This window comes from Ostrea edulis, chromosome 2 (genome assembly GCF_947568905.1).
Source record: "Ostrea edulis chromosome 2, xbOstEdul1.1, whole genome shotgun sequence".
NCBI classification, from domain to species: domain Eukaryota; kingdom Metazoa; phylum Mollusca; class Bivalvia; order Ostreida; family Ostreidae; genus Ostrea; species Ostrea edulis.
In genome coordinates, this window is record NC_079165.1 from 86969005 (window position 1) to 86981079 (window position 12075).

Sequence of the window (12075 nt, forward strand, 5' to 3'; positions counted from 1 at the left end):
AATCAGGAGAGATAACTCTAAATTGTTTCATATTTCAAACAATGCTTGCCTCAATGGCTATATTTCCATAGGCATATTTGCCATGACTAAATTCTAAAAGTACACCAGCCTACTGTTTTTTGTCTGGTCATCCGATTTCAGGTATCTCATGAATGGCTGGAATAAAAGCAGTTTTGTTTTTGCCTCCCCAAGATATTGAGGAAACGGAGGTCAAACCATGAAAGCCATTGAAACAACTATACAATAGGAGATAAATATAGTTTATTATATAACCGTAACAATTCCAAGCTTGGATTTCATAGAATTTATGATGTAAGCAACAATGATTAATAAAAACCGTACACAAGATGAAGTGAACACTATTATTTGATAATCATGGGTGACAGATATGAAATTTTGTTCTTACTGCATAATATGAAATGACTTTGTTTTGGTCACTGATCCGTCTCTGACACTATAAAGAAACTGATATTGTAATGTTTTTGTTTGTATGCATCAAATATTATTAATGATCAACTCATGAGATTACACTAAGCATTCAATGACATAAATGACCCTCTCTTTTTCAAATCTTGAGCCACAGTCGAAGTTCTTGAGCTCTAGAATATGCCTACAATTGTCCTAATGCTGAAACATCAGCTACTTTTGCTCTCAATCATTTTCTGCCTTCTCATTGCCATTTTTGTGCATACATCACATGGGTGTGTCAATCTATAGAGACAACATGGCATAGGGTGAATAAAAACAAAACTGCTAAAAATTTCCCAGTAGACAATACATAATTTTATAAGTATTTATAAGTACACATAATGCCTAAACACTTGTACAACATACATCGGCAAGTTTAACATTGGCAATGTTAAGTACTAGTTGGCTCCATTGTAAAATTGATGAAAAATGAGGATATATAAAACAGCTGATGAATGTAATGTAAGTAATGCTGTCTTAGTTACAGATAACCGTCACCATGGTAACAAGGAAGATCAGCGGTGAACAACGTTTACTGGATATTAGACAAATTAAACATATACTTTTGGAAAATTCATTTACAATGAAATACGCAAACAAAATACACACATTTAAAAAAACCCACAAAAATCTCCACAATACTGGTATTGCTTCTCACTATTCATATACAATGTACATAAAAAATCTAAAACATAAACCGTCATAATACAAATCTAACTCTGTTTACAAATATTTATTTTTGTACTACTGCTACACTCTGACAATAAATCTTTACTTATTAATTTGATTTCAACCTGACAACCTGTAAAGTGAAAAAAATCAATGTGCATATAATGTTTACATATACTAATGCCATAAGTTTTATTAATGGGGACAATCTAAATTAAGAAGGTATGATACCAACTTTTTCCTGGTAATTAACAATCAGAAAACTTTCATAATCCATCATTAGATGTACAACCATGCAATCAATGATTAATAGAATTGGTTCACTGGTATTTGTATTTGACCTTGGCTGTAGTTTACTTCAACTGTGATTGAGTTACTGCAACTTGTTTATGTGTTGTGCAGAACAGAGTATTTTAATTCAGAATTTTTTTAAATTGATGTTACTTACATTGTCATATCCTAAAATCAAAAATATAAATATATGCATGTAAAGAAAGTTCAAATCTAAAAGTGCACTGACTGGAATGAGAGCCTGCCTGATAAAGAACCTTGTCAGATGCAGTAAAACAATTCATGTCATGAAATGCATTAATTTTATACCTTTTAAAGTTTGGTATTGAGAGTTATGATTACAAAATTTCTATGCATTACAATTTTGACAACATCCTAGTTCTGCATAAAGTCTTGGGTACCATACTTCCTTAAAAACCAAAGTGAAATTAAAGACATTATCTACACATTTGCTTTCTGTTTCAAAAGTTCTGAACAAACTACACCCCAATCACATGAAAGCCTGCTTAGATCATTAGGGAGACCTTCACACCTTTCTGGTCATGTGTTGGACACAATTATTTCCTGCATGGGAGATCACAGGCTCCTTAACTCCTAGCTAATCAATGTGATCGTCTGGAGTAAAATCACATCACAGTAAAATGCTGTGCATTAGTAGCCTATAAAAATATACAGATATCTAAAATATATGGAATATTCTGTCCCTGGAATATTTCAATCAACATTCAGATGAAATGAAAACAATCTTGACACACTGTATTCTCCAAATAAGCATCCCAGATGCCTAAAATAAATTTGTTGAAAGGAGACAGAAGTATAAACAAAGATCTGATGTTTTACAGCACACAAGGGAGCAGGCAGAGATGGTGAGATTTCCCTTTACTTGAGAATTTACAAATAAGATATCGATACATGTAGCACCTATAGATATTGATACATGTAGCACCTTTATTATTGAACAGCAAATATCTGTTTGAACAGGGATGGTGATTTGGATGAATACAGTATTCAGTGTCGTTTTCTCCTCAATGACAGTGTTCATTAACGTCCACCACGACCGCTCGTTTCCATCCGAAGAAGAAATAGCCCGTTCCTGCTCCTAGAATGACTGCGATGCATAACCAGACATTGTACGTCATGAAGACGAGCATGAGGCAATAACTGATGAATACTTGTAAGACATGAAGCAGGGTCTGTAACAAGTGAGAACTGCTGATCATCGATATCCTGAAAATTCCAAGAAAATCAAAAATTAACAAAATATATCATCTCATTGAATTTTTCAATCATATCACACTACGTACATGTATTTCCACTTGGAATTTAACTTTGCACAAACTCACAATAAACCTTCGTACTGTTTACCGGTGGTCTTAAATTTTTTAAGAAATGTGACCAATTTTCAGACATCTGAACAAAACATCAGACACTATATTATCACCCGACACCTACAGAAAATCATTTTAATAAAAATTATATCCTAAATCTCCTTGTGTTCTAAGAACTGAGTCAGTTTAAAATTTGGGTTGCAGATAGTGTTTTAAGAATAATAACAATCTAAAGACTTTTCTTTTATGTACATGTTAACGTCTTTTCATAAATCATTTAGCACGATGTAATCCCCTCACCATTACGGGTATATTTTATCGATGCTGGTGATATACCTATGAGAGTAATAGGGATGGGAAATTAAATGCGAGTTCGAAATAAAAGACATCACAGAGTCGTCCACCTCTGCTTCATACTTAGATATTTTATTGAAAGTAGATATTAACGGCAAACTAAGAACTCAACTTTACGATAAACAGGATGATTTCAGCTTCTCCCTTGTCAACTTCCCACATTTATGTAGCAATATTCCATTATTACCTGCATATGGAGTTTATATCTCTCAACTGATTTGATACACAAGGTACAGGGGTTTCAACAGTCTCGTTTAAAGTCAACATTTCGCAAATTCTATGGTCGTTATAATGATTTAGTTTGCCAATACAACCTATCATTGGGTCAAATGCTGTCTGACGTGTTTCATACCGATTATTAGGCCATTCTTGGCACACTGATTTTAACTACGGATAATTCCGTTAACCTGATCAAGATATAGGGCTCATGGCGGGTGTGATCGGTCGACAGGGGATGTTTACCCCTCCTAGGTACCTGATCCCACCTCTGGTGTGTCCAGGGGTCAGTGTTTGCCCAAATATCTATTTTGTATTGCTTATAGGAGTTATGATATTGATCACTGTTTGTTGTCTTCGCCTTTCATTCTAGTGTATTGCAAAAGATGTCTTATAATACTTTATTCAATACATTTTTTTCAATATTGGTATACTGCCTTTCAAAACTTTTCTGCATTTTCAGACAATAAAAGTATAAGATAGCTAGTATAAAAACTTAGTGTTCTTCTCCCAGTCAAACAAGTTTTCATATAAAATTTTACCATTTATAATCAATTTTATCTTTGTCTTCTACAATGTTTGTTCTGTTTACTGAAAATTTAAATTCATATGTCAAAAAATGAATAGATTTTCTTATTCTTAAGCATATCTGTCATATAGAAAATATTTTAATATATTTGACAGTCTCACAATATATTGTGCAATGGAAATTAGTAGGAATACCCAGCCCTGATTTTAACCGAGATTAACAACTCTTGAGAGTTTGTGATTACAGTAAATTATCATCATTGTTGCGAATCTTGAAGAGAAAAAATCCAAGCTTGTCCAAATGACTGATTAATGTGCATACAATCTTAACATTCCCCAGTCTCTGTTTCAAAAAATATATATAACTTAATGACCTCTTGTCCGTGTTCATAGAATCTAATTATTCCATAGTTAATCCATATCATTGAGTGACTCGTTAATTATTCCGTGGTTAATCCATATCATTGGGTGACTCATTAATTATTACCTGGTTAATCCATATCATTGGGTAACTCGTTAATTATTCCCTGGTTAATCCATATCATTGGGTGACTCGTTAATTATTCCCTAGTTAATCCATGACTCGTTAATTATTCCCTATAGTTAATCCATATCATTGGGTGACTTGTTTTAAATGATTCCCTAGTTAATCCATATCATTGGGTGACTTGTTTTAAATTATTCATTAGTTAATCCATATCATTGGGTGACTTGTTAATTATTCCTTAGTTAATTCCACATCATTGGGTGACTCATTAATTATAATCTAGTTAATCCATATCATTGGGCAACTCGCTAATTATTCTCTGGTTAATCCATATCATTGGGTGACTCGTTAATTATTCCCTGGTTAATCTATATCATTGGATGACTCGTTAATTATTCCCTGGATAATCCATATCATCGGATGACTCGTTAATTATTCCCTATAGTTAATCCATATCATTGGATGACTCGTTAATTATTCCCTCGTTAATCCATATCATTGGGTGACTCGTTAATTATTCCCTATAGTTAATACATATCATTGAGTGACTCGTTAATTATTCCCTAGTTAATCCATATCATTGAGTGACTCGTTAAATATTCCCTAGTTAATACATATCATTGAGTGACTCGTTAAATATTCCCTAGTTAATACATATCATTGGGTGACTCGTTAATTATTCCCTATAGTTAATACATATCATTGGGTGACTCGTTTAGATCTACTATGAAGTATACACTGAAATACAAGAATCTATGCAGGATTTTATATAAATCTGGATTTAAACTTGTTTAAAAAAATCAAGAGTTGTAATGGCAGATTTATATTAGTAGAATGATAAACATGCATGCATGCTTACTAGTTTTATAATGTTATTACAGGTATATTCTATATCAGTAAGAAATAAGTTTCAGTTTTGAAAACATATGAGGGTATGAACTGTGATTCTTCAGGTCAGCATACTTATCACGAAGCACGTTATTCTAAAAAATGAACTTCATTTCTTACATCTGATTTTCATATCTATAGGAATTCCTAGCCATTAAAATAGACATACCATATATTAATCAAGAAATTCGGAATTCATACACACATTCTTTTACAACTACTTCACATTCATGAAGAAATGGCAATCATTACAATTTGTAAAGATAATAAAAGCAAAAATTGGAAATGTAAATATTTAAGAAAGGAATTTCATTTTAAAAATACATGAACTGAGAAACTTGACATTTAGCATTACTTCATAAAGCCTACAAAATCTATGTTACCACTTCATGAAAACTATGTCGATCGAAATGAAGCATCTCAGTTGATACATCAAATATTTTCAAAAAGGAAATTTACTTTTTACATTTACATTCTACTTTCATTTCTGTCAGAATCACAGCTGTTAATATTGATGTATAGGCGTAAACTTCTATATTTATCACAGCTGTTAATATTGACGTATTATAGGCGTAAACTTCTATATTTATCAAGATTCCTATGTGCATTGTTCACATCTACATCGCATTCATCAGGAAATTACAATTGGATAAAGATACCAGAGGCAAAAACATTGGAAATATAAAACACACAAACATGATTACAAGTTATTAAAATGTTATTTTGTTCTGTTGATAATATAAACATAATTACTAATTATTATGTTATTTTGTTCTATATATAGTTAACAAACATGATTACAAGTAATATTATTCTGTACTATAAATAGATAACATACATTAAAGCATGACAATGAAAGAAAACCAAAGCCAGGCAATATAATACACCCCAGCACCAGAGATCACATTAAACACATGCACAGTCTTCAGGCAACCAATCATAATGCATAAATAATAACCAATGATAATCCATAAATAACAACCAATCATAACTATAACAGCTCATCTTCACTAACAACTGATCATAAGTAAGTTAGTGAGGTAATCATTGAATTTCTGTGTATGATGCTGGCTATTACTTGGGAATGGCACATGCAAAGGAAATTTGATTGTATGATCTACGAAACGATGACAACATGATCCAGTCCATCGACTAGACTTCCCTCAGTTATCTGCGATATCTAGTCATCCATGGACAGATGTGTCCAGCCCACCTAGCATTGATAACATCTCATCATATACTGTGTGACATGCTACTCAATAAATACTAAACAGTTGAAATTCAATAACCCCCCCCCCCCCCCCACTACTTCACTATCAGATCCAGAAAATTTCTACAAATTCATCTGTTACTTACTGAATGGTATCAAATTGGCTACACCCACTTCCTCTAAAACTCTACAATCCATCTTCTCAAATTCCAGCTTCAACTCTCAAGATATATCTCAATTTATGTCCCTGTTTGTGTCCCTACCTGAACCCTTATTATGTCCCTGTCTGGACCCCTATTTGTATCCCTGCCGGGTCCCCTATTTGTATCCCTGCCAGGTCCACTATATATATCCCTGCTGGGTCCCCTATTTGTGTCCCTGCCAGGTCCACTATATATATCCCTGCCGGGTCCCCTATGTGTACCCCTGCCAGGTCCCCTATTTGTATCCCTGCCAGATCCCCTATGTGTATCCCTGCTGGCTCCCCTATTTGTATCCCTGTCAGATCCCCAATCTGTATCCCTGACGGGTCCCCTATGTGTATCCCTGCCAGATCCCCTATGTGTATCCTTGCCGGGTCTCCTATTTGTATCCCTGCCGGGTCCCCTATTTGTATCCCTGCCAGGTCCCCCATGTGTACCCCTGCCGGGTTCCCTATTTGTATCCCTGCCAGGTCTCCTATTTGTGTGCCTCCTTGGACCCCTGGAGTTATGGTGTAATTATGCATCTACCCTACATAAGGAGGTTTCATTAATTTTTTTAATTCATCCTTTCAGACAATAAAGAAGAAACTTTCTATTAAATCTTTCATTATTCCCCCTTTCACTGCCGCGGTGGTCTAGAGGTAGAGCGAGCATTTACCTGGCATGCAGAAGGTTGGGGTTCGAATCCTGGCCGCGACAAACCTAAGGCATTAAAATAGGTAGTGAGAGTTCCATTACCAAACACAGCATCGGGTGTGAATATCACGGGCCCTCGGAGATGACCTTAAAAATGGATGTCCTGTGTCACAGTAGGTGTGGCACGATAAAGAACCCTCATTTTAAATTTGAAGCCCTTCACCGGTATTGGTGATTTCTCCATATGAGAGAAAAATTCTCAAGAGGAACGTTAAACAAGATAAAATCAATCAATCAATATTCCCCTGTTCTTCTGAGAGTCAATGTTTGACATCTACCTTACGGTACATAGGGAGGTTTACAAATCAATTTGACATATTGTACCCTTGTGGTTTGGAAAAAATTTTCAAATAATTTATTACATTCTATGAAAAAATTGAAACCCATCTTAATGTCCTACCCTAGTCATGATTTAACTTAACACCACATTATGCTGCTTGCATAAAAATATATGGTACAAGTGAATTCTGAATTAAAAGAATTTCCCTATGTAAAACTTGGAACCCCAATGTACCACTTTCTAAGTCTCTGAGTCATGATGTATCCTCACCTTGGCTGCAGAGTAATTTTTTCTATGCACACCACACTAGTTTCACGTTTTCTGAATTACCTCCCCTTAGAAGATGGCATGAGCCTTTACTTGAACAAACTTGAACACCTTTTACTTAAGGCTGCTCTGTGGTTATTTTGGTTGAGATTGGAGCTGTGGTTCCCAAGAAGAAGTTGAAAATGTGAAGTTTACAGATGACATAAAACACACACAGACTTTAAGACAAACTCCAAAGAGAGGCTTAAACACCAGGATACACTTCATAACGATTAGTACTGAATGCTATTGAAATAAAAAATCAGAACTACACCAACAGTGTTTTCCATTTATCACAATTGAAAGTGCTTTGACAATTCTCCTAATGTCAGTTACATTAATTTACAACACTGAAATTGTATCAGGATTTCAGAAGATTTTCTGACCACCTGGTTGAAAAAAAAAAGTGGATTGGAAAAGAGCTGACAGCTTTATGTTGGATGGAAAACACTGATTAATATTACAGCATACCTTCTATTCATAAAGGGATTATTGACGATCATCCCATTACTGTTAAAATAAAACAAATCACATCCACTTCTATCAAATGCACACCTTCTGCCCTCATTATAATTCAATCCAATCCAAAGTAAGTGACTATTGATTAACTACAATAAATCTGGATATTTTTGTGAACATTTATTTTTGTTAAATTGGGTCAAGTTGCTATAGATTAATTTTTGTACACTTCAATTTGCGAATTAGTTGGCCAACATAAAGATTTCATTTTTAGGAAAAATATTTTTGCAAAGTTTATAGATCCACAAAATTGTTAAAACTTTATCAACAAGAAAACAAATATCCACATTTAGGATATTAGTAAGGACTTTGTTTAGCTCAGGTAAGTTCACCTGAATAGGTTACGTTTGTTTTACCTGGGTTGTCCGGGTATCATAACCCTAAAGTAAATCAACATGCAAATCAAGTAACATGCAACTAGGGAAGCAAATCCTTGAAGCTTTTCTAATTGCTATGTGGCTATAACTTAACATTCTAATGAAAAAAGGACCTCTTAATGATTAACATACAGTGTAACGCTTGACCACAATGTCCATACGATCGTCTTATATCGTAGGACTGCGGGAATCTATACAGCGTAGGACTGAATATCTATAAATCCCCACATAGTCTGAGGCTGTATTGCAATATGCCAGGATAAATACACCATATCTAGCATGATATGAAAGCTGATATATCTGATGAAGGTGAGAAAAATTCACCCAATTGATTGCTTCTTCTCCGGTTTGTAGTCTATGGAGGAAAGTCCGTTGCTGAAAATGTTTTAAAGTTTAACAACACAACCAAAATTATATTAAAAAAAACAAACTTCCGGTTTAATTCCTAACTTTGATTTTAACTAACGGTAAATGTGCATGACTGTCGACTGCTACAGTTTGGAGATGAATGTTTGCTAGGTAATCATATCAGATTTATCTCCCTTATGTAGAACACTAAATCAGGCTTAAATAAAGTCTTCCAATATTACACAAATACTCAGGTCTAATGGGATATTTATACTGACGTCTTTCTCTTTATTCCTCTTGAGATACTCTTCTTTACGTTAGATAATTCCTAATGTGAAATAGCATTGTTCTTGTGTTTTGCTTGTGGATCTACAATAATTGTCTGTGACATCAAGCAAGTTTTATGCTTTGAAGTGCAATGCATTTAATGCTATTTCTACCTCATTAAAAAGCATTTATTTTGTTTATCAAAATCATTTATAAAAATTCTCAATTTGGAGACATTTAAGTTACACACCACACTGCTACTTAAATTAACATTTATCCTGTAGCAATACTTGTGTATTTTTTAGGTTTTAAGATAGAAAACAAGAACCACTAGAATACTGTCTGCTGCTATTGTTTACCTGCTTTTGACCTGTGCGTCTGGTACAACAGATTTCCCATTAGCGCCGATAGTGACCTCTTGGTACTTGGAGCCAGTCACCAATGCTTTTTTCAGGAGGTACTCCCGGAAAACCTTCAAGCCTTCGTACAGGACAGCCAGGAGGAATATGATAATGCAAGCTCCTACCATTCCTAGAAAAATAGTCAAGTTGTTAGCTCTACTGCTCAGTCTTAACACCATAACATCTATGTAAACAATTTATATACAACACAATGCGATATCATACGTTACCAGTTGAAAATTTGAAATCATAATTTGCTTAGATTTTTTTAAAGTTTGCATTACCATGTAAGTAGAATTTTCAGTGAAGATTCAATTTTAGCACGATTAGCAAGAGTGGTGAGATCACTAAAATTAAACATTGCTAACAATTTATTCCATGTTGGAGGTAATAGTTATCTTTTCTGGTATTTTAAAACCACTAAGATTAGCTCTCGCTAAATATTTATACCTTTTTTTATGGAAAAATTGCTAAATTTGTGTCTTGCTAAAAATTCCACTTATACTGTAGGTTTTTTTTTTTAAGGTTTTTGCCTGACCCTTCAGCTCCCATAGGGGAATGGGGTGGATTGAAATTCACATTTTTTGTTCCCCTTACCCTAATATTACTGTAGATTCCTTACTTTACGTGAGTATTTAATATGGCGAAATGACCCATAAACGTCAAATCGCGTGAACATAACTTCGCGTGTCGTCTGTTAATCAAGAGTTCTTACATGTATTTTATCAACAGAAAATTAAAAGCTAGAACATAATTATATTTTTCGAGTGTCAACTCTCGCGAAATTATGCGATAATAAATTCCTCACGTATAAGTAGGAATTTACAGTACGCTATATGTTGAATTTGGTAAAATGCCATGTAGTTTTTGAGAAGAAGCTGAAAATGTCTAATTGTTAACACGTGACAGAAAATGGTTTACAATACGTCACTTGTTACTGTAGTAAACTAGAAATTAAAAAAAAAACCTGGGTCCTCCCTACAAAATTGAGTGACTCTCTTTCACAATAGGTCACCTGAGAATAGTACGAATACTAACTTTTAAAAGGTCAAGGCTGGAGTAATGTTATTAACTTCTTTACCACTATGACCCATAAAATGTATATTTCTTCATGTGTAAATTCAAACTCATACCTTGACTAAAAAGGGCATGGACAGATTTGAGCTGAAAATTTTCAACTTTGATTTTTCCATTTTTATTGTTTACATTGCTTAACTAAAGTATTTTCTAATAGTCAACCAAAATTTGAATATCAGTTGTTGAGTTACATTTGAGACATAGTACTCACAATTAACAAGGCTCATGCCATGTTTTTGTTTATATATATAGATTGCTTGACAGAAAATAGCATGTTTAAAACAAAATGAGATGTGCCAAACCCTTGAAACTATTTAATTGTGTTCAGAATTAACTTGTGAATTGAAGATATGTACTTTAAATGAAACCTTTACAAGTATATTTAACCTATGTAAACAAAAACAAGGCACAAGCCTTGTTTACATAACAAAGAATTGTGAGCTCTGTATCTCCAATATACCTCGACAAATAGCATTCAAATTTTTGCTGACCATTAGATATATCTTTGTTAAGCATTTTAAACATTAAGAATGGAAAAGTATAATTTGAAAATGTTCAGCTCAAATCGTGTCCATGCCCCTTTAAGGAGATAACAATCATAGGCACTGTGCCTGCTGTTCAATCCTTTTCAACTGAGATTTCTTTGCATGAATAAAAAATTGAGTGGGTCTCTTTCACAATAGGTGTGATTAGTATACTAGATAATTAACTGCATCTCTTCCTCACCTGCTACAGTCTTTGTCTGAACACCTTCAAACAGTAAGTATTCACATTTCCCAGTGTGGAAGAACATCTGAAATAATAATGCTTGTTCACTGATAAACACATCACAGTTTTGTATTCAGTTATCAAAGTAAAAAAAAGAAGGAGACATTGAGTGGTCAGTATATTCCTATGTCCAGTTTGACCCTTGACCTTTGACCATGTGACCTCAAAATCAACAAGAGGTACTGTGAGCAATACTCACTAAGAATACCCCCCGCTTACTCCAATCTCCCAAAGGGTGTTGGTAATAGGTATAAACTACCTCTTTTCTGAGTGTAAAAAACAAATGGCATGACAAACCGAACCATATTGCTACTTCGATGTCCAGTGTGCGTGACCTTTGACCTTTTGACCCCAAAATCAATTGGGAACATCTTCATCCTATGGGTACTCCATA

The 12075-nt window shown here is 34.1% G+C and overlaps 1 protein-coding gene across 18 annotated transcripts in view; it reads right to left on the minus strand.

The window, feature by feature from the left end:
* Positions 1-244: 244 nt before the first annotated feature.
* The window catches only part of LOC125679136 (high affinity copper uptake protein 1-like), a 34166-nt gene continuing 22335 nt past the window's right edge, over positions 245-12075 (minus strand). For 7 of the 18 annotated variants that reach the window (XM_048918098.2, XM_048918096.2, XM_056155308.1 and 4 more), the window contains 5 exons: positions 11640-11706; positions 9795-9966; positions 8800-8823; positions 8396-8434; positions 245-2655 (listed from right to left, as the gene is read on the minus strand). In XM_048918098.2, coding sequence (XP_048774055.2) covers positions 2454-2655; positions 8396-8434; positions 8800-8823; positions 9795-9966; positions 11640-11706 — 504 coding nt within the window. In that variant the 3' untranslated portion in view covers positions 245-2453. Of the gene's footprint in view, positions 2656-8395; positions 8435-8799; positions 8824-9144; positions 9196-9794; positions 9967-11639; positions 11707-12075 lie in introns of all 18 variants that reach the window. The other 11 variants (XM_056155309.1, XM_048918101.2, XM_056155311.1 and 8 more) reach the window with 4 other exon arrangements.